This window comes from Podarcis erhardii (assembly GCF_964252035.2).
Source record: "Podarcis erhardii genome assembly, chromosome: 2".
Lineage (NCBI taxonomy): Eukaryota > Metazoa > Chordata > Lepidosauria > Squamata > Lacertidae > Podarcis > Podarcis erhardii.
In genome coordinates, this window is record NC_138498.1 from 117,305,267 (window position 1) to 117,327,518 (window position 22,252).

General features: G+C 47.5%; 2 protein-coding genes across 11 annotated transcripts; both read right to left on the reverse strand.

Annotated features, from left to right (window-relative positions):
* Window positions 1-1,920: 1,920 nt before the first annotated feature.
* Window positions 1,921-8,848, reverse strand: LOC309336719 (uncharacterized protein). Of its 2 annotated transcripts, none has more exons than XM_081852936.1 (4): window positions 8,614-8,848; window positions 5,187-5,948; window positions 4,922-5,048; window positions 1,921-4,040 (listed from the first exon to the last, which is right to left on the reverse strand). In XM_081852936.1, the coding sequence occupies exons 1-4, from the start codon at window positions 8,722-8,724 to the stop codon at window positions 3,127-3,129; spliced, it is 1,914 nt and encodes a 637-aa protein (XP_081709062.1). In that variant the 5' UTR covers window positions 8,725-8,848; the 3' UTR covers window positions 1,921-3,126. The 2 variants fall into 2 exon arrangements, with proteins under 2 accessions (XP_081709062.1, XP_081709063.1); XM_081852937.1 differs by lacking the exon at window positions 8,614-8,848 and adding an exon at window positions 8,468-8,607.
* Window positions 8,849-10,013: 1,165 nt separating this feature from the next.
* Window positions 10,014-21,293, reverse strand: LOC309336830 (uncharacterized protein). Of its 9 annotated transcripts, none has more exons than XM_081853216.1 (9): window positions 20,981-21,293; window positions 19,814-19,888; window positions 17,744-17,815; window positions 17,329-17,391; window positions 15,310-15,486; window positions 14,050-14,072; window positions 13,479-13,591; window positions 12,355-12,387; window positions 10,014-11,627 (listed from the first exon to the last, which is right to left on the reverse strand). In XM_081853216.1, exons 2-9 carry the CDS (start codon window positions 19,835-19,837, stop codon window positions 10,501-10,503), a joined length of 1,632 nt encoding a protein of 543 aa, XP_081709342.1. In that variant the 5' UTR covers window positions 19,838-19,888; window positions 20,981-21,293; the 3' UTR covers window positions 10,014-10,500. The 9 variants fall into 9 exon arrangements, with proteins under 9 accessions (XP_081709342.1, XP_081709341.1, XP_081709339.1 ...); XM_081853215.1 differs by having other exon boundaries at window positions 19,814-19,946; window positions 20,981-21,292; XM_081853213.1 differs by having other exon boundaries at window positions 19,814-20,392; window positions 20,981-21,292.
* Between the last annotated feature and the right edge of the window lie 959 nt (window positions 21,294-22,252).

Here is a 22,252-nt window from a genome sequence, read left to right on the forward strand (position 1 = left end):
CAAGCGACATCGTCCGAGTTCGAGGACACATTCCAGCCAGGCATAAACACTCAAGGAGGGTGTGGAGCAAGGTGGGTCAGGGGTGTGTTGAATGAGTGTTCAGAGCAGCAGGTGGAGAGGCCTAGGAAGCCACCTTTGCCCAGTTGCAGCCAGACAAGGGAGAGCTTCCACCTGGAAACCTTGCTTGCGAGTTTCCAGAGTTACCTGCATCTTTGCTCTTGGAAGAAAAACCATGGCAAGGTGTGCTCCAGAAGGCTTTATACATTTCATCCCTCTGTGGGCAGCTCACAGCCCCAAGGTAGATCTGACCAGTGCTTCATTCATGCCACAAATCACAAAATTATTATTATTATTATTATTATTATTATTATTATTTATTTATTTATACCCCGCCCATCTGGCTGAGTTTCCCCAGCCATTCTGGGCGGCTTCCAATCAATTGTTAAAACAGTACAGCATTAAATATTAAAAACTTCCCTAAACAGGGCTGCCTTCAGATGTCTTTTAAAGATAGCTGCTTATTTCCTTCACATCCGAAGGGAGGGCGTTCCACAGGGTGGGTGCCACTACTGAGAAGGCCCTTTGGTTCCCCGTAACCTCAATTCTCGCAATGAGGGAACCGCCAGAAGGCCCTCGGTGCTGGATCTCAGTGTCCGGGCTGATGGGGGTGGAGACGCTCCTTCAGGTATACAGGACCGAGGCCATTTAAGGCTTTAAAGGTCAGCACCAACACTTTGAATTGTGCTCGGAAACGTACTGGGAAACGTAACCTCCAGCAGGGAGCTTTAAATATTTCCATTGATCCCATTGGTAAGGGGTTTGTTTTCATGATAAAAATACAGCATTTTCCCCTCCGCTACTCTGTGTTTGGAGCATTATTTTGGACGCATCCAGCAACCATGGGTTGGGGAACATCTGGACATCAGGTCTAATCCAGCCGCCCAGGTTTCCTTGCTTAGCCTGCCGGGTCTTTGGAGCCCCACCCAGCTGTCCTACAGCGGATGTCGACCATGGAGCAGGCAAAAGGGTGGGTAGCTGGGAATGACCTAAATGGGTTTTGCAAAGCTCCGTCGCCCAGCTCTACCCCTCTGCCCAGAACCCAACTGGATGTTGGGAAGAGCTGTGCAAAGGACTTTTGGCAGGTGTCAATCACCTGACAACATTACAACATTGGATGGTGGAGCGTTGGGTTTTCCCTAAGAAGCAGAAGCCAGCAATGGGGAGAAAAGTCTATAGGACTGGAAGCTTAAAAGAAATGCTGAGCTAATAGTAAGGCCAGTTTAGATAAATGCTTTTATTACGTTCCATGCATGCATATAAAAATTGAAGAGCCATCTTTCAAGAGGCATTCCTGAAATGCCTCATATATATGAATAATCTCAGAAGAAAGATTGTCTTTCCTCCCTTTAGAATATTTCTTTTTCTATTCACATTTATTTGATGAATGTGATTCGTTGAACAACTTTGCTTTAAACTCTTCGCTTTGCACCACCCGAGTGCCAATTTATGAGGTAACACGGCCCTTGCCAGTGGTGTGTGACCAAGTACTTTCGTTTACATGCCCCGAATCTTTCTGCGTTCAACTTCCTTGAATCTCGTGGGTGGAGAACTAAGGCAGAACGCTAAGAAGCAGAAGCTTTACTTTGACATTTCCAGAGCTCAAATCACTTTAGATCAGGGTCTGCGGAACCTTTTGGCCCCCCAGATGGTGCTAGGACTCCAACTCCCATCAGCCCCTGCAGCCACCACGGCCAATGATCAAGGAGGATGGGAGCTGGAGTCCAGCAACATCTGGGGCGCCAGGGGTTCCCCATCCTTGACTTACACTATACCAGTGGTCAGGTTAATGGAAATAAAAGCTATTAGTTTGAGGTGTCTGGACTGGGGAAAAGCAGTGTTTGTTATGCCTGTTGTGCAGATGGGAGGGCTGCCCCATCCATGAGTCTGAGGGAGGCAGTTGCCTCAGGATAGGAGGCTCAGGGGTGGGGAGGCAGATCCAGGCCCACGAGGAGTGGACCATTCTCCTGATCTGCCACTGTTGCGGCCTGCTCCATTGTGCCCCCTCCGATGCAGCCTTTTCAGTCTCCATTTTCTTCCCTTTGTCTTGTGGGGGAGGGGAATGGCAGCATTGGAGTTGGCAGTGTCATCTGTGGGGGACACAGGGAGGTGTCACCCTCAGCACATGTGTGGGGCAGGACTCGTTGAGGGTGCAGCAGTGCCGCTGTTTTGTCTCAGTGGCAGAATACCCCGGGCGAGCCAGCCCTGGAAGTCCAAATATTGTCTGGAGGACTACCAGCCCCTCACACCCACAAGCCATACCACACCACTATACCCATAAGTGGCCAAACTAGACATGCGTCGCTCTCAGCCCTGCTCTGAATCCAGAAACAAGCCAGGCTGGAAGCAAAAAATGAGTGAATATGTGGCACCTGCCGCAAAATTTCGTACTGTGTAGTGTGGGTACTCCCTCCCATTCGCAGACCTACAATCCCCTGAGTATTTTAAACACTCAGTCCCTCTTGGCAGAAAACTATGGACATGGTAGTTCTGTGAGGCGGTTCATGGAATCTGTCAACGTCCTAAAATGACAGTTCCCAGGATGCTTTGGGGCAGCCAGTGTCAACTCTGGAAGTGTACACTCGATTCTGACCAAACCAAGCTTGGAGCACAATATACTCCCATCAAGTCCAGTTTGGTTCAACAGATCAGGGGCTGGGGGTCAAGGAGATTGGGCAAGGAGCTTCCACGGGTTGTTGGGATGCCAGCTCCCATCAGCAACACCCAGGACAGCCAATGGCCAGGGATGATAGGAGCTGTACTTCAGCAAACACCCAGAGTTGCCTGTGCTCTACTTATCGCCACCCAGGAGGAGGAGGAGAGATTTACATGGGGGAAGTTTCTTGTTTCCCAGCTCAAAAAAGACTCAAGAAGAATCCTGTAGGATCAGAGCAAAGGCCCATCTTCGTGAGAATCTTGTTCCTCACAATGGCCAAGCAGATGTCCCAATGAGAAGCCCAAAAGCAGGACAAAGCAAGCTCCTCAAAATCATTCCCCAACCACTGGCGTTCAGAGTCATGCAGTTTATCCTCTCACAAATTTGTCTTAACCTCAATTCTCCTACAAAACCTACGTCGTCCCCTCCGTTGTACCAAATGCTTCGGAATGCATTTTTTCGTGTACAAGGAGTTTGGCCCTCTGAGAGAAGCTTTTCATGCAAAGCAGGCATTTGAAAGGCTTCTCTCCGGTGTGGATTCTCATGTGTGTCCTAAGGTTTCCCTTTTGGCTGAAGCTTTTCCCACACTCAGGGCACTTGAAGGGAGTCTCTCCCGTGTGGGTTCTCTCATGTATGACGAGCTTGGACTTCTGGGAGAAACTTTTGTCGCAGTGACTGCATTTGTACGGGATTTCCCCCGTGTGGCTCCGCTCGTGGGCAATGAGGCTGGTCCTCTGAGAGAAGCTTTTCCCACAATAAAGGCACAGAGGCGGGTTCTCCCCCGTGTGGATTCTCTCGTGAGTGATAAGGTAGCGTTTCCGGTTGAAGCTCTTCCCGCAGTGCGAACACTTGTAGGGCCTCTCACCCGTGTGGGTTCTCACGTGTTCCCTGAAGAGTGAACCGCGGCTGAAGCTTTTCCCACAGTAGGAGCACTTATATGGGGCCTCTCCGGTGTGGATCCTCGTGTGTACCAGAAGGTCCCACGTCCGAGTGAAGCTATTCCCACAGAAAGAGCATTTATAGGGTTTCTCTCCAGTGGGGATTCTCTGATGGTTAAGAGTGGGCCTGAAGCTTCTCTTGGGATCCAGACAGGTTGTTTGCCTGTCATGAGGCTGGTCCCTGTTTTCTTCCCCATCCTCGTTATCCTCCAGACAGGAAACAGTTCTCTTTGGTTCTCTTTCCGCTTCCTGCTGACTCCCAAATGTTATTCCCTTCCTGTACATCTTGAAACCTTTTTCTCTTCTCAAGGTTGCATCGTTTGGTTCCACTTGCTCAGAACGTTCCTTTTCAAGGCCAACCCCCTCCTTTTCATGCACCTGCCTGTCACCTGCAGCAGTAAACAATGGTCAAATGAGCAATTCTCATATTGTGTCCATTTTTACACAGCTACAATAGCTAAACTGACTCATTAGATTAGAGTTAAGGGCGGGGGCAGGGAAGGGAACAGAGGCGTGATAATTTTGTGACAAGATGGAAAAAAAACCTTTAACACAGTAAAATAAATTAAGACATTATCAGAAAGGAATAATCTAAATATGATGTTTTCAAAGAATAATGTTTAGAACATAAGTAGGTATTGTCTTAATATATTACAGTGTTGTTTACTGGACAGCACTGATAACCACAATGTCTCTAATTAGACATGTAATATAACTTTATTTTTTATTTATAAAAAAATAGTTGTATACTGCTGTATCATACAATAAAACTATTAAAAGCTATTGTGAATATAGAATTTATTATTATTATGAATATTTACTAATTGTTTTACTCATAAAAATGACTTAAAGTGACTTACGAGCACAACAGAAGTAGTAATTAAATTATGAGGTATGTTACGTTTAGGTTTTGGGGTATTCCTGCCCCCCCGGTAGCCTTAAAAATTGTTTATATGTATGGAATTGTTTTAAACTGTTTTAATGGTTAATGCTTTTACTGTAACATCGCGTAAATATTTTTTGGGGAACAGATTCAGAAATGGAATCTAATAAATAAAGAAATATTGTAATTAAATAAAAACAAATTTTTAAAAAGGAAGCCGTTTCCTCTTTTTTTATTTTGTCGGGCACATGGTCTGAACTGATGCAGGCAGACTACCTCAGCAGGAGCTGGGCTTAAGAAACAAGGGAGACGAGGAAATTCCTGAAGGGGGAAATTCCCCAGGGGTTGAAAAGCATCAAGTATATTCCATGCACAGCGATTCCTTACCTGTCAAGTCTGCAGTTTTGTCCTCTACCTGATGAGCCGCTCTGCAGAGTTGCCCTTTCCAAAAGTTGGGAGGAACCCGGCTTGCCCCATAGGAATTCGCAGCCATTTCTCCAGAAGGCCTCAGCACCTGAAACAGCCACGGGAGTCCCGTTGATCCACTTTTATTTAACAAAATGCGTCTACCGCTAGATTGTACATAAAACATCTAAGCCGGGATAGCCAACATGGTGCTCTCAATATGCTGTTGGCAGTGTACAGACCTTACCTGCTGATCCCAGCTCCTGGCATCTTCCTGCCTCGTCAGGAAGTCCTCCACGAGGGCCACCACCTGGGTGCAGGTCTCTGGGTCCTGCTCCTTGACTTGGCCCTGTATTCCCTGGGGCAGGACGGCCAGGAACTGCTCCAGAACCACCAGCTCCAGGATCTGCTCCTTGGTGTGTCTCTCCGGCTTCAGCCATCGGCGACAAAGCTCCCGGAGTCGGCTCAAGACTTCTCGGGGGCCCTTGGCTTTCTCATAGCGGAACTGCCTGAAATGCCGGCGTCGCACCTCCAAGTCCACGGGATCCTTGTCCAGAACCTCTACTTTGACCTGTTCTCTGAAGGAGTCCAGGATCTCATCGCTGCTTTCTCCTCGGGGCTGCTGGCCAGCTTTGGCCACTCCCTCAGAAGTGACCTGACATTCATTGATGTCTTCCCTCGGTGCAGGCGGGGGCACCTGCAGGTTGATCCCTCCCAAGCAAGGGGACCGCACAGCCTTCAGGAAGGCCTGCCATTGGCCTTCCCAGCATTGCTGGAGCACACCCTCGCTCGGTTCCTGCTTAACCTGCTGTGACGCTTCCTCCGTCAAAACCAACTTGGCTCCGCTGACCAAATTTTTAACTGGTGGGCCTTTGCTTGTGCCTTCCTCCATGCCATCCCATAACCTGGGGCCTGCTGGATCCTGTTCCTCTGTTTTCAGATTGGCTATCCTCTCCCCTTCGGCCATTTCCTTCAGCGAGGTAAAGCACCGACAGATTAGACCAAGGATCTGGACACAAAAAGAGCGCAAGTCTGTCAGTGGCGTTAGTGCTACTCAAGAGTAGACCCACTGACATTACCCAAAAGGACAAACTTAGGTTTATTCATTTCAAAAGGCCTAATCCGAATATAGTAAGGGACGTGGGTGGCGCTGTGGGTTAAACCACAGAGTCTAGGACTTGCTGATCAGAAGGTCGGCAGTTCGAATCCCCGCGATGGGGTGAGCTCCCGTTGCTCACTCTCTGCTCCTGCCAACCTAGCAGTTCGAAAGCACATCAAAGTATAAGTAGATAAATAGGTATCGCTCCGGCAGGAAGATAGACGGCGTTTCCGTGCACTGCTCTGGTTTGCCAGAAGCGGCTTAGTCCTGCTGGTCACATGACCCGGAAGCTGTACGCCGGCTCCCTCGGCCAGTTGTCCGCGACTGGATCTAATGGTCAGGGGTCCTTTTACATTTACTCCGAATATAACTTAAGTCCACATCTATACTATACATTTAAAGCAGTATCATGTCACTTTAAACAGCCATGGCTTCCTGCAAAGAATCTTGGGAAATGCAGTTCTTTCATAGTGCTGAGATGTTAGGAGGCCCCTATTCCGTTCACAGAACTCCAATTTACAGAGCTCCCTGGGATGATGGGTTGATTGTTAAAGCACTCTGGAAAGGGGACTTTCCTAACCACTCTCAGCACTCTTAAGAAACTATTATTTATTTCTTGAATTTATATACTACCCTATACCCGGAGGTCTCAAGGCAGGTCACAAAAAAGATCACAGTATATAAAATAAAAATAACCCAATAATACCCCCCCCCCCACCAAAAAAGTCACATTTTAAAAGGGTATAGGATGTTGATCAGGTCAACCAAAGGCCTGGTTAAAAAGAAATGTTTTGGCCTGGCACCTAAAAGTGTATAATGAAGGGTCCAGGTAGGTCCATATGGGAAGAGGCAGTCCTTGAGGTGTTGCGGTCCTGAGCCATTTAAGGCTTTATAGGTCAAAACCAGCCCTTTGAATTGGGCCCGGAAACTAACTGATTCTGGTGAGCAACCTGGCCGCTCCATTCTGCACCAACTGAAGTTTTCAAACCATCTTCAGAGGCAGCTCTACGTATAACACTTTGCAGTTATACTACAATTCCCAGGATTCTTTGATGGAAGCCATGACAGTTTAAACTGGGACGATACGGCTTTAAATATATAGTGAACTTGTAGACTTAGCTAGCAACAACCCAGTGGTTTTCTGTCCCACTTCCAAAGTTACCGTATTTTTCGTGCCATAGGATGCACCGGCCCATAGGACACACCTAGTTTTTTGGGGGGGAAATAAAGGATTCCCCCCTTTATTCCCCCCCAAAAAAAACCAGGTCAGGGAATCCAAACCAGGTCGGGGAACAGCAGGATGGCGGCGCTGCGCCTCCCCACTGTCCCCCGAGCTTGTGGGGCTGGCACTGGGGAGAAGCGCACTTCTCCCCAGCGGCAGCCTCCAAACCAGGTCGGGGAACAGCGGGATGGCGGCGCAGCGCCTCCCCGCTGTCCCCCGAGTTTGTGGGGCTGCCCGATGTATGCCCGAAGCGCGGGGCACCCTGCTTCAGCACGTCCCGTGCTCTGTGCAGGAGGCTGCTATTGGCAGCCTAGGGAGCCCTGCGGGATGTGTTCCCGAAGTGCCGGGTGCTCTGCTTTCAGCGCACCCCGCGTTCCGGGAAGCAGGCTGCTATCCACAGCCTAGACAGCCCTGCGGGAACTCCCGCGGGCTCCCCAGGCTTGCTGATAGCTTCCTGAAGCCTGGAGAGCGAGAGGGGTCGGTGTGCACCGACCCCTCTCGCTCTCCAAGCTTCAGCGAAAGCCTGCATTCGCCCCATAGGACGCACACAGATTTCCCCTTCATTTTTGGAGGGGAAAAAGTGCGTCCTATAGCGCGAAAAATACGGTAATAACAATACTTACGACAACTGCATTATCAACAATTAGAGTTGTTGTGAAGATTTAAGTGTGTCATTTCATCTTTAATTGCATATACTTAAAACTTTTCAATTGTCACAGGCAGTACTTTTTGCATTTTGCCCGTGGGTACACTGTTGTTAGCTTTCAGAGGTTGCCACAAGTCTCTTCTGCCACTCTGCATTTACTCAAAGATGCCCTTGTCTGAACGGCAGTCGGCTGTGATCTGCCAAGGAGTTTGCCAACTGAAAAACAACAACAGCAACAGAAAAGCGCCCCATGTAGTCAACATTTCCAGACAGGAAGAAATTCAACAGGCAGAGCTTCCCACGCTTAGAGATGCAATTAAGAAGGTCGCACCTGTTGAATTCCCCTCCGCATGCCATGCAGCGGTTTAAAAAGCATGAATAGTGCTCTATGCATTAAACAACAGTATGCAACAGTATATTGAAACTTATCTCAACAATGAGAGGGCTGATTTTGACTACAGGATAGAACACTTCGTCTTCCATACTTTTGCATTCCCTTCCCCAATCCAAGAGAGATTTTCCTACCTACCCCCCTCTCCCCAAATCCTGGAAAGCAGTTACCAGACTTGTTGGTCTAACTTGGTACAAAGGAGCTTCCTATGTCCTTTTTGCAGCCACTGACGCCCTCGGTCTCCTGGGATTTTCTATCAGTTTCTCCCAACTTTTCTGCAAATGGCCCCTCCCTCCTAAATTCCCCTTTAGCTCACCTCTCCCTGCAAGCTGAGAGCAGCAACCCCCAGTTTCCCCCAAGGAAAGGGCAAGGTGGGGACAGGAAGTGGCTTCATCAGCTTCTCAAATGGCCTGGCTGATCTAGGCATCACGCCTGCGGATCTCTATCAGCGTAACCCTTCACGCGCCATGCTACAGCGGCTGCTTTCAGGAGCAGATGTTGTGGTTCAAGGCACCAGAGCAGGGACCAGATGCTTTCCTTTCTATCAGTTGGCAACCTTGGCTGCCACCTTTTAAAAAGAAGAATAAAGAGTAGAAGCTGCTTGCTTGAATTGTGACAGACCAGGCAAATAGTTAACAATTCATGCAGCCATAAGTCTGATAGGGAAAAATCACGTGGGAATGGGTTGTATCAAACTTAACAGTTGGGGCTTACTTCTGAGTAAGCATGCACAGGTTTAGAATACACATCACACACCATCTTATTGCTGCTCTTTACATGTGATCTGAGTGACTGAAAATTTAAGATCAGAGCTCAGGTCTGCTGGCTCTGGAGATTTCATTAACCTACTTTCAAGCCAACCCTCTCAGCCCTATGGACTAGAAACCTGGATATCTCTGTGTATGTGTTTGCTTGGAATGTTTCTGCACTCAAGTGTTCAAGCCTGCACAAATGCAGCGCTGCAGCTTAATTCTTACGAGTGATATAAGAATTTTATTCGACTCCCGCCTGCCATTTTGCCAACTCCAGGGCATGTAAATAAATGCCTGACACTCAACTCCTTCCCTGCACTTCCTAGGATAGAACCCGGCCTCCCAGCTGTCAAGTTCCTGCTCAGCCTCTTTTGCAGAGCCTGCCTGGAGCTGCCATAGAACGCAGGGAAACAGTTTAACAAGACCTGCCTACCAAAGCAGCATCGACCCTCAAGCCTGAAGGTTCAAATTGTGCTTGCTAACTTCCAGTGGCTCTGGGATGCCCCCAAGGTTGGGGGAAAGGGGGTGGCACACAGTGCATAATGTCACACACAGTCTTTCGCCCAGTCTACCCTTCTGCAAGGCCAATGCAGCTTCATGTGTTGACGTTGCACCAGGCCCCCTCAATATGGGGGGTGGGGCGGCCTGGGCCCCTAGAGTTGGAGCTGCCTGGTAACTTCGTTAGCCAGTGTGGTGTAGTGGTTAAGAGCAGTAGTCTTGTAATCTGGGAAACCGGGTTCGCGTCTCCGCTCCTCCACATGCAGCTGCTGGGTGACCTTGGGCCAGTCACACTTCTCTGAAGTCTCTCAGCCCCACTCGCCTCACAGAGTGTTTGTTGTGGGGGAGGAAGGGAAAGGAGAATGTGAGCCGCTTTGAGACTCCGTAGGGTAGTGATAAAGCGGGATATCAAATCCAAACTCTTCTTCGTATTAAACGCTGTCAAATAAAGGAAACAATCCATTCATGCTGCACAATTGTGAAAAAATGCCTTTATTCCAATGTTTCAAGATTGCATAAATTAAATCGCTTCTCTCTGTATATAACAAATGCATTTAACATGCCACTTGGAATTTGGAACGACTTTCCCCTTTGTGTAAACTGTGTCCCCTGGGTGGGAACAAAACTTAATCTGCACCTTGGTTTGTATTCGTATACTTATCTCCTGCTATGTAAAATTCTGAAGACAACATTGTCAATGTCAGCACATAATCCATTTTAAATAATCAGCCAAACTTTTAGTTTCAGCCCTCTTGCTCGAACCTAGAGCTACAGCACCATTTTATAATGATGGCATCCCATAATGACATACACCAACACTCACATATGCCTGTCAGCAGCAGCAGCAGCAGCAGCAGCAACAACAACAACAACAACCCCCTCAAACGGGGAACAAAGAGTGCTATGCAAAACCACTATTTATTTAAAAGACATTTTCCTAATAATTGGGCTGCTCACAAGTTCTCTCCTGTGTGGATTCTCTGATGTCTGCTAAGATCTGAGCTCCCTTTGAAGCTTTTCCCGCAGTCTGAGCACCTGTAAGGCTTTGCTCCTGTGTGGGCCCTTTCGTGGGCAATGAGGTTGGAGCTCCACTTGAAGCTTTTCCCACACGCTGAGCACTTGTAGGGCTTGTCTCCGATGTGGGTCCTTTTGTGGGACTTGAGGTTGGAGCTGCTCCGGAAGCTCTTCCCGCATTCAGCGCATGGGTAGAGCTTCTTCAAGTGGGTCCTTTCGTGGGCACGCAGGCTTGGCCGCTGGCTGAAGCGCTTCCTGCAGTACGCGCACTCGTACGATGTCTCCCCCGTGTGGTTCCGGCGGTGCACAGTGAGGTCCAGCTTCCGGCCAAAGCTTTCCCCGCAGTTCAGGCACTCAAACGCCTTCTGCTCCATGTGGGTCACCTCGTGCAGAGCGAGGTGAGAGGCATGGCTGAAGCACCTGTCGCAAACCACGCATCTGAACGGCTTCTCCTTCGTGTGGCTCCGCTCGTGCGCGATCAGGCCCGAAATCTGGCTGAAGTTTCTCCCGCAGTCGGGGCACTTGTACGGCTTGTCCCCTGTGTGGGTTCTCTCGTGAACAATGAGGCCCGGTCTCCTGCTGAAGCCCTTGCCGCACTCGGCGCACTTGTACGGCTTCTCTTCCTGATGTGTCCCTTTGTGGCTGAAGAGGCCCGACTGGCTGCTGAAGCCCTTCCTGCAAAGTGGGCACTTGAAGGGCTTCTCGCCTGTGTGGATCCTCTCATGCGTAATGAGGTTGGAGCGGAAGCGGAAGGTCTTCCCGCAATCTGCGCACTTGTACGGCTTCTTGCCCGTGTGGGTTCTCTGGTGTGTGATAAGGTTTGACCTCTGGCTGAAGCTCTTCCTGCATAAGCCACACACCTTCTGCTTCTTGACCTGTTGCGTTCTTGGCTCAATTTTGTGCCCATCAAGGTCACAGTTGTTTTCTTCACAGGGAACAGATTTCTCCGCCTCCCCTTTGTCCAGACACTTCCTCTGCTCTCTTTCTGAGCCATGTTCACCCTCAGAAGCTGCTTCCGATTCAGGAAGTTTCTCATCCTCCATTTTGCTCACCTGCCCTTCTCCTGCTAGAGAGAAAAGCAAGTTGGATACTGTTATGCAGCAAAATCTGATTGATTGTGTGATTGAAATCATTATGGCAAAAGGCTGTAGCTAAGAAGCAGACCAACTACTTTGAATGCACAAGGTCCCAATTTCAGTCCCCAAGGGACTGAGAGAAACTTGTTATGTATTCAGTGGTCTGTGTTTGCCTCAGCTTGAGTCTGGACTAAGGATTCTGAGCTCCTGTGTTCTGATTTGATACATGATATCCAATCACAGAACAATTCTGGATTTGGGCCTCTGCCATTGGCCCTTAAACTCTGATTCATGATTTGCAGCTTGGAAGTTTAGACAGCCAATCACGTTGGGAGTGGGAGTGGCCCAGGCCTTCACAAATGTATATAAGCAGTTGCTTTGCCCCTGTTATCCGATAATGTAGTTCAACAAAGGTTCTTGCTGTGATCACTGTGTCTTGCCTCATGGGAACCCACCTATACTTCAGGACTCAGTGTCTGAAACCCGGGAAATCCACTGCCAATCAGTGTCGAAAATACTGAGTTAGATGGACTAACGTTTGGATTCCGTATAAGGCAATTTCCTGTGTTCCTATCTTCATGAAACTTTGCAAGATTTTAGATGTTGAACTATAAATGTGCTTATATACTATAATCCCTTCCTTCAGGCAGTAAAATATAACTGAGGGCAACTAGTATTCATATATAAAAAATTATGTATGTTAAAGTGGGCATGTACCTCCATTCTTCTTCAACTCCAGATGCAGATTTTCTAGGGAAAGAAATTAGACAATTAACAGCCTGCACCATTTTGCAGTTTCTTTCTCTCTCAGGACCCCTTCAGACTTGCTGGTGGGGTTTTGGGGGGGCAACGAAAGCTGGACAAAAAATTTAAACCAGATCATGTGCTGTATAAACAGTCACAAGATTTTAACAGGAAATTAGGGAACACGCTCAGATTGGAAACAGGTCAGTAGGTCTGTCTTAAAACCTTTTCAGGCACAAACAGTATTGAAAGCAGTCGAGGATAACTGCCCTGAAGGACATAAAGGAGAAGAACCTCTCCACACCCTTCGCCATCTGTGGCATGGTGACAGACAAACAGCAGACAACAGTTCTCAGGGTGTGATTGAACAATCAATCTTCTCTTCCCAGAGAACTCTGGGAGTTGTAACTCTGTGAGGTAAACAGGGGTGCCCCAACAACTCTCAGAACCCTTAGCAAACTACACTTCCCAAGGATCTGAGATCTAGCGCAGAGGGCCTTCTGGGGGTTCCCTCATTACGAGAAGTGACATTACAGGGAACCAGACAGTGGGCCTTCTCGGTAGTGGTGCCCGCCCTGTGGAATGCCCTCCCATCAGATGTGAAGGAAATAAGCAGCTATCTTCTCTTTAAAAGACATTTGAAGGCAGCCCTGTTTAGAGAAGTTTTTAATATTTAATGCTGTATTGTTTATAACACTTGATTGGTAGCCGCCCAGAGTGGCTGGGGAAACTCAGCCAGATGGGCGGGGTATAAATAATAAATTAATTATCATCATCATCATCATCATCATCATCATCATCTTTGGGAAAAGCCATGCTTACTTCAAGTGGTATGATACAGCTTTAAATATATGGTGCGGAAGGGGCCTTAGCCCTTTGCATTAATTCCAATGGGTCTTGTTTGCATACAACTGTGAACTGTTTCTTTTCACTGTATTTACATGTCATTTTTAAAAAGATGCTATTACATGGATGAAAATTGCCATTTGCTAGGTTTGAAAAACCTTCTTATTTTCATGAGCTGCTTTGAGCTCAACTTTACTGTGGGGGTGGGGGAACACATGCCAGGGTGCAACCAAATCAAAACCCTTCTTCACCTTTGAACGCCAACAGAGTTTCCAAAAATGCAGCCCTTTTGTGGGAGAAATCGCTCAGCTTCTGCTCCAGCTCCCCCAAACCCTGCTGTGGTTTCGGGAAGAATGTATCATCTCTGTGAAAAAGAAAGAAAGAATAGATGTTGCTGTTGAAGGAAGAGAAGGCTAAACATTAATGAACTGCCCTGTTGGATCCAGGCCAAACGATTCACACTGACAAAGATTGAAGCTTCTAGAATTCCCAGGATTCTTTGGGAAGGGGGAGCCATTACTGCTTAAAGTGTGATGATACAGCTTTCAATTTATAGGGCAGGTGGTAGTCAGGAAGATGCCATTGTACTCCAACTCCCATGAGCCCACAATCAGCACAGTCAATGGTCAGGGGTGGTGGGAGCTGGAGTGCCACAGCATCTGAATGAAATCATGTTGGCTGTCCCCAGTATAAGAACCTCAAAAAAGCCGAGTGTGGGCTCTCCCTCAAATTCCTCCCCCACCTACTGATCCCAGCACCTCATAGTTCAGAGAAGATTGCTGCCCAATAGGAGGAGCTAGTAAAATTGAATTCAGAGCTCACCTGCCGCCGGTGCTGTGTAAACCCTGCAATAAAGAAAAGATGAAAAGAACAGTTTATGGAGCTGCCAGAGAAGATTCTGGTTCTGCTGTGCATGACAGGCAGAGCCATTGGAAGCCAATTCTTTCTCTCAAAGAATGACAGGTACTGTAGTTTAAGTGTACCTGGCAATTGTACCCCTCTGAGGGGCTAGCTGCACTGCCCAGAATTCACTGAGAGGAGAAATGTGCTTTGAATGTGTTTTAAAGATATTGTGTGCATGCAGCCTAAAACTTGATCAGAAACAAAAAGGAAGAAAACACTGCATATTACAGCCAGCATGTTCATGGCAGATTCAACCATCAGTCAGAGGGGTCCTAATTTTGCCTCCAAGGCTGTTTTGCTTACATGACGCCAGGTCTGGGACAGATAATTGCACAGCTGACTTTGAACACCCTACGCTGCCTGGCTGGTATGGGCAAAAGAAAATTTTTCACCTGGTGTCATGCGAACTATGTCCTCCTGTCAGAAATGGCCCATTAGGGGAGGTCAGGATCTGAACCCACTTCTTCACTCTGCTATAATCAATTAAAAATCATAACAACAGCAGCAGCAGCAGCAACAACAACACCCATCTGGCTGGGTTTCCCTAGTCACTCTGGGTGGCTCCGAACAGAATATTAAAAACATGATAAAACATCAACCATTAAAAACTTCCCTAAACAGTGCTGCCTTCAGATGTCTTCTAAAAGTCAGTTAGTTGTTTATTTCCTTGACATCTGATTGGAGAGTGTTCCACTGGACAGGCACCACCACTGAGAAGCCCCTCTGCCTGGTTCCCTGTAACCTCACTTCTCACAGTGAGGGAACTGCCAGAAGGCCCTTGGTGCTCGACCTCAGTGTCCGGGCTGAACGATGGGGGTGGAGACACTCCTTCAGGTATACAGTGGTACCTCAAGTTACATACACTTCAGGTTACATACACTTCAGGTTACAGACTCCGCTAACCCAGAAATATTACCTTGGGTTAAGAACATTGCTTCAGGATGAGAACAGAAATCGCGTGGCAGTAGCGCGGCGGCAACAGGGGCCCCATTAGCTAAAGTGGTGCTTCAGGTTAAGAACAGTTTCATGTTAAGAAGGGACCTCAGGAATGAAATAAGTTCTTAACCTGAGGTACCACTGTACTGGGCCTCAGGTATGCTGTTAATCAACAGCAGGAGCATTGTTGGGCAATTCAACATTATTTTCACTACAACCTTATTTTTGCAACACTCTTCCTACCAGCAACAGCTGCTGTGCCTTTTTCCTTCCTGGTTCACTGTGGAGGGAGGTTTCCCTGGAGACTCGGAGAACCTCGTTCTTTAGCCAGCTCAGCAGGACCCGCTGCTGTTCGTCAAGAACCTGGTGCATCTCCTTCCACTCCTTGACAATCGTCATCCTCTCTGCTTCGATCTCTCTCTGCCAGAAGAGAAGATGATAGAAAGGGGGACGGTGAGCTTAGGAGGAGATCCCACAGATCAGAGAATCCCTAGGTCTGTGAGCGTTGACCAGGCATGCTGGATCAGGCCAAAGACCCATGTAGTCCAGCATCCTGTTCTCACAGTGGCCAACCAGAGCTGCTGCCAGCGCATGTAGACAATACTGAGCTGGGTGGACCAGTGAACTACAAGGCAGCTGCCTCTGCTTCTGCTGGAGCCACTGGAAGGACCCTCGTACCTACGGGACCGCCTCTCCTGGTATGTCCCATGGAGGACCTTATGGTCTTCAAACAAAAACATCTTGGAGGTCCCGGGCCACAGAGAGGTTAGGCTGGCCTCAAGCAGAGCCAGGGCTTTTTCGGCTGTGGCCCCGATCTGGTGGAACGCTCTGCCACAAGAGACTAGGGCCCTGTGGGACTTGACATCTTTCCACAGGGCCTGCAAGACAGAGCGGCTCCACCAGGCCTTTGGCCAAGGCACAGTCTGACCCCCTCCTTTGGTAATCCTCACAGAACTCTAGCCCAATGGTTGCCATTAATTTGATTTTGAATTGATTTTAGAATGAATTGATTTTAGAATGCTGTGTTACTTTTATTGTTGTTAGTTGCTCTGACCCCGGCTTCGGCTGGGGAGGTAAGGGGACCCCTGACCATTAGGTCCAGTCATGGCTGACTCTGGGGTTGCGGCGCTCATCTCGCTTTATTGGCCGAGGAAGCCGGCGTACAGCTTCCGGGTCATGTGGCCAGCATGACTAAGCCACTTCTGGCGAACCAGAGCAGCGCACAGAAATGCCGTTTACCTTCCCGCCAGAGTGGTACCTATTTATCTACTTGCACTTTGACATGCTTTCGAAATGCTAGGTTGGCAGGAGCAGGGACCGAACAATGGGAGCTCACCCCGTCGTGGGGATTCGAACCACCAACCTTCTGATCGGCAAGTCCTAGGCTCTGTGGTTTAGACCACAGCGCCACCCGATATAAATAAAATTTTACTTTTACTTTTACTTTTACTTTTACTTTTACTTTTACTTTTTTACTTTTACTTTTATTTATTATTATTATTATTATTATTATTATTATTATTATCTGTTCAACAGCTGGCAGGAACCTCAAGGTGGGATAGCATTCTGATGGGCTGTTGAAAGTGCTCTGAGGTTTCGGAAAGTGGCTTTTGGGGGAAGTGTGTTGTTTTCAGGGAACTGCAAGTTCACAGGCGTGACTAAGGCAAACTATAACCAATGGTTTTTATTCATGCTTCGGATGATGAAACAAACCACGCTTAAACAACAGTTTGATAAGCCATGTTTTAGCACAGGGGTAGGGGAACAGGATCCAGCCAGTGGCTCAGAGCCTGGCCTTCCACAGGACATTTTGACAGGTGGGTGGGGCTACCCACCTATGCCAAAAGGGCTGTAGCTCAGTAGCAGAGCAACTGCTCTGCACACAGAAGGTCCCGGGTTCAAATCCCAGCACCTCCAGAAAGGGCTGGGAAAGAACTCCTTGCTTGGAGCCCTGGAGAAATGCTGCCAGTCACTGCAGCTGGACCAATTTGGTTTGACTGACAGAATCATAGAATTGTAAAGTTGGAAGGGACCCCAAGGATCATCTAGTCCAACCCCCCCCAATGCAGGAATCTTAGCTAAAGCATCCATGACAGATAGCCAGATTCACTATAAGGCAGCTTCCTATGTCCCCATGAACTCGTGTTATCCACTCTTAAACCCACTCAAGCCTGTGACCATCACCCCATCATGTGGCGGGGAGTTCCATGCATTAATGATTTCTTTCTTTCCCACTCTAGTGGGTGGTTCACAGATACCTACCAGCAGATCTTCGCTTCTCTTTTGCTCCTCGATTTTGATGTCTCCTTCTCTTGCCAGGCGATCCTGTAACAAAAGGAATGAAAGCGGGCACCTTTTGAAACGTTAAAACCACTCTGATTAAAATAGTCCACTGGGAAAAGACTCTAGCTTTTACTTCTCAGCAGGGTTTATGGCTGGTGAAACACCTTTTAGCGGAGCTTGGTTTCTCCTCCTCCCTCACAGCCCTTTTCCCTCATATGCTGTGTCATGAAAACATACAAAGAGCTCTAAACTGTCAGAACCCGCTGCTAAAGCTCCTTACGCCTGCAACTGTTACCTCACCATGTGGCAGGGAGTTCCACACATTAATGATGCACTGTGTGAAGAAGTTCCTTTCTTTCCTTCTCACTTGAGCAGGTGGCTAACGGATGCATACCTGTAGCTCTTTGCTGCTCTTTTCTTCCTCAATTTTGACCTCTCCCTCTCCTGTCAGGAAAACCAGATGATCCTGTAACAAAAGGGGTGAAAGGAGGCACGTTTGGAAACCTTAAAACTGCCGCGATTGAAATAGTACAGAGATTGCAATGTTTTGCTGTTCTTTGGTGCTTTGTGATTATCATTAGCTGCTTTGAGCTCAACATTTGTTGCTGGAAAAAGCAGAATGGAAAAATCAAATCAATCTTTCATTTTCAGAAATTAAGCACACAGGGTTTGGGTGGGTGTAAAGGCAAGTTTGGTGCTGCTGCAATACACAAGCATGTTGCTTTCACACATTACGTTTCTAGATGTGTGTTGAAAAGATTTGTGATCACCATCTCAGGACCTTCATAGAATCATAGAATCATAGAGTTGGAAGAGACCACAAGGGCCATCGAGTCCAACCCCCTGCCAAGCAGGAAACACCATCAGAGCACTCCTGACATATGGTTGTGAAGCCTCTGCTTAAAGACCTCCAAAGAAGGAGACTCCACCACACTCCTTGGCAGCAAATTCCACTGTCAAACAGCTCTTACTGTCAGGAAGTTCTTCCTAATGTTTAGGTGGAATCTTTTTTCTTGTAGTTTGGAACCATTGCTCCGTGTCCGCTTCTCTGGAGCAGCAGAAAACAACCTTTCTCCCTCCGTTATGTGACATCCTTTTATATATTTGAACATGGCTATCATATCACCCCTTAACCTCCTCTTCTCCAGGCTAAACATGCCCAGCTCCCTTAGCCGTTCCTCATAAGGCATCGTTTCCAGGCCTTTGACCTTCTCCTTGTGCTCTCTTCCATGAGAGGTCTGGAGGGTGGCAAGAACAGGCCTTTTCAGTGGTGAGCCCATAGCTGTCAGCTTTTCCCTTTTCTTGCGAGGAATCCTATTCGGAATAAGGGAATTTCCCTTAAAAAAGGGGAAACGTTGACAGCTGTGGGTGAGCCCCCACCCCCAGCCTGTGGTATGTTCTTCCCAGGGAGGTATGCTTGGTGCCATCTTCAGTTACCTTTAAGCACCAGCAAAACCTTTTATCTTTACCCAGAGAGTAGTGGTTAGAGTGTCACACTAAAGCCTGGGAGAACAGGGTTCGAAACCCCATGTGGGCCAGTCACTCACTCTCAGCCTAACCTACCTCACAGGGTCGTTGTGGGCATTATATGAGAAGCACGCAAGCTACCTTGAGTTCCATGGAGAAAAAGGTGGGATATGAATACAATAAAATAAATAAATTGAAAGGTGACATTGTGGCCCCTCTTGTGAGGCATGATCAGTGAGTCTGCCTTTTAATTATAGACTAGAGCTGTACTCTTTGTTTGTTTATAACCAGTGCTTTTTTCAGGGAGGGGAGGACACAGGGGTACGCATACCCCTAAACATTTTGTGAATCTTTGTACTTTTGTTCATTTACTATATTTATTTCCCCCGATTTGAACTATAAAATGGTGATTTTCTTGAGTCAAAATGAGAGTACAGTGGTACCTCAGGTTACAGACACTTCAGGTTACAGACGCTTCAGGTTACAGACTCCGCTAACCCAGAAATAGTACCTCGGGTTAAGAACTTTGCTTCAGGATGAGAACAGAAATTGTGCTCCAGCGGTGCGGCGGTAGCAGGAGGCCCCATTAGCTAAAGTGGTGCTTCAGGTTAAAAACAGTTTCAGGTTAAGAACGAACCTCCGGAACAAATTAAGTTCTTAACCCAGGTACCACTGTACCCCTAAACATTTCTTTTAGAAAAAAGCACTGTTTATAACAATTAACGTGAGCTGCTTTGAGTCACTCTGTGAGAAAAGCGACTGACAAATATAATAAATTATAATCTCAGATGTACTCCTAGGAACTAAGGGAGGCTGGTCCTCTGTTTTGCCCTCTAGCAGAGAGGAGGAAGATGGGGACAAACCACTAGAATGAAGTTGGCTCTGCTGGTCACTGGCTCTCTGGCGCCGCCTACTGTTGGGCTCCTGGTCTTCTGCCCTACCTGTCCCAAGGGGCACCTCCTGGGAAGGAAAGAGGAGGAGTTTGGCAGGTCCCTACCTGTGTTTCCTCTGTGTCAGTCATTCTCCTTCCAGGGTTGGGGTTCCAGAGTCAATTAAGGTGGACAACCCGGATCTGCAGCAAAGAGAAGCAGCTGGCGAATTCAGAAGGGGCAGAGATAGACGTGCATTTTCTGAGCAGAGGAGAAACAGAAGTATATGGTATTGGGAGCGACAGAGGAACATGAAATCACAGGGACTGAACCTGGAACCTTCTGCATGCAAAGCAGGTTCTCTGCCACAGATCCACAGCCTTCCCAAAACAGACCAAGCCTTGACATGACATGAAATTTATTGCAGTCAGAGACCAGCTTGAGAAGCACAAATGGAACTACAATCCCAATAGCAAAACGAACATTTAAAACAATATACAACAATGGATTTTAAGTTTAAAAGTATGGTAGGCATATAAACACATAAAAACTTTAAAACAGGCTACCTTAGAGAAATGACCCAAAGTCACCCGTAGATCCGGGTTTGGGAATTTTCTTAACAAACTAGATTGAATCAGGGGATGGTCTGCGCCTACAGATCTGTGCGCAGAATCTGGCGACAATTTGGGTCGTCTTGTGGTCTTTGCCTAACAGGAGAAGATCGACTTTTTGCTTTACCGGGAGGTCAGCAAGCCTCACCAGCAGGGGGTCAATGGTTTCTCTACTGCCTCTTTGTAAAAGGGACATCTGAAAAATATGTGTTCAGGGCTTCCTATATCCCCCAGGCACAAATTCTCTGGACAATGCCTTAAATTTGATAGAGGCTTTCAGGGGGTGAGCTCCCTGGCAACTGCTTTCAAGTTTCCCCCTGCTCAGCCCTGGAAGGCGTGCCTTGATGAACGACACCAAGGGCGCCTCTGAGCTTGTGCAAAGTGTTTCTCCGCTCGGTAGCTGTAACGGATTGGAGGCGGAGAATGCTCACATTGTCTGGAAGGTGTCACGACGTTCTGGGGTTTTAGGTCAGAGGGGATCCACTGAGGCATTTCTGCGTCAAAACCAGATCAGCAAGAGCATCTAATAATTTAAATCTCCCATCGTGGCCTCTTGATGCTCCCCAACCCTCCTGAAATCTGCAAGATCAAAGAGACTCTGAGCTCTCCCTGCCTGATCTTCCATGCATTTCCCCGCTGGAAAAAAATTCCCCTCTTCCCTCTCCCTCCCTGTATTTCTCTCACCGGATGCAGCATCTTCATGGGAAGCCCAGCCCCTCTTGGTGTTGCATTTCACAACACAGAGAGGCAATTTCAGAAGCAGCACAAAACGCCTCTGGATTTTAGGAAAGGAGAAAATACGAAAAGAGCCCTCTAGCGGCTATTTTGTATAATTTTTTTAACAGGAGGCCCTCTCAGACATCCTTTCTATTCAGGAAATAAGAAGCTGCTGGATCAGGCCAATAATCCATCAAATGCCAACAGTGCCCTTCGGCTCTCTATATTGGACACACAGGCCAAACCCTACGCCAAAGGATAAATGGACATAAATCTGACATCAGGAATCACAAGGCAGAGAAACCAGTAGGAGAACACTTCAGTCTCCCAGGACATTCTATGCAAGATCTCAAAGTAGCTTTCTTATTACAAAAGAATTTCAGAAACAGACTGGAAAGAGAAGTTGCTGAATTGCAAGCTATTACCAAACTTAAAACCATGGAGAGACCTGGTCCGAACAGAGACATTGGATTCTTATCTCATTATACATGATAAAGCTATTTTTAGCCATCTCACCCCTTGCTTTTTCCTGTAAGACCAATTGCAGTTGTTAACAGTCGTCAACAGGTTTCCCACCCCGATCATTCAATCACCCATTCCCACCACCCTTCTGAGTAATACCCCTCCCCACCCTCTCACTATATATAAGGGTCTGGTGACTTCTGTTTCAGTGTATCTGAAGAAGTGTGCATGCACACAAAAGCTCAAACTTAGTTGGTCTCTAAGTTGCTACTAGAAGGATTTTTTAAAATTTTGTTTCAACTGCAGCAGACCAACACGGCTACCTACCTATAAATAATCCAACTGTTCAACTATTCATTTTCATTTTATATCATCATTACCAGCATCATCATCCTGACCTTCTCCCTGCGGTGCCAGTGCAGGTTGGAACAAACAGAGTGTTTTAATTTATTGGAAGCTGCTGCCCAGAGTAGCTGGGGTAACCTTATCAGGTGGGCGACATAAATAATAATTTTTGATGATGATAATTGAACTCCCTTATTATGCAACGGTAAAAATTACATTTCTTGCTCTGCCCATATTGCCTTTGGCCACGCCACCATGGGAAAGTATATCGTTTTCCCTGACTTGTGCCTGTATGAACAATTAACTTTTTGCCTGTTCTGTCATTATTAAAACACACAGCTTGCTGTCCATCTAGGGATTTTAAATCAGGGGTAGGAACCTCGGGCTTGAGGCCCAAATGTGCCCCCTTGAACCTCTCTCCCCTTCGCCCCA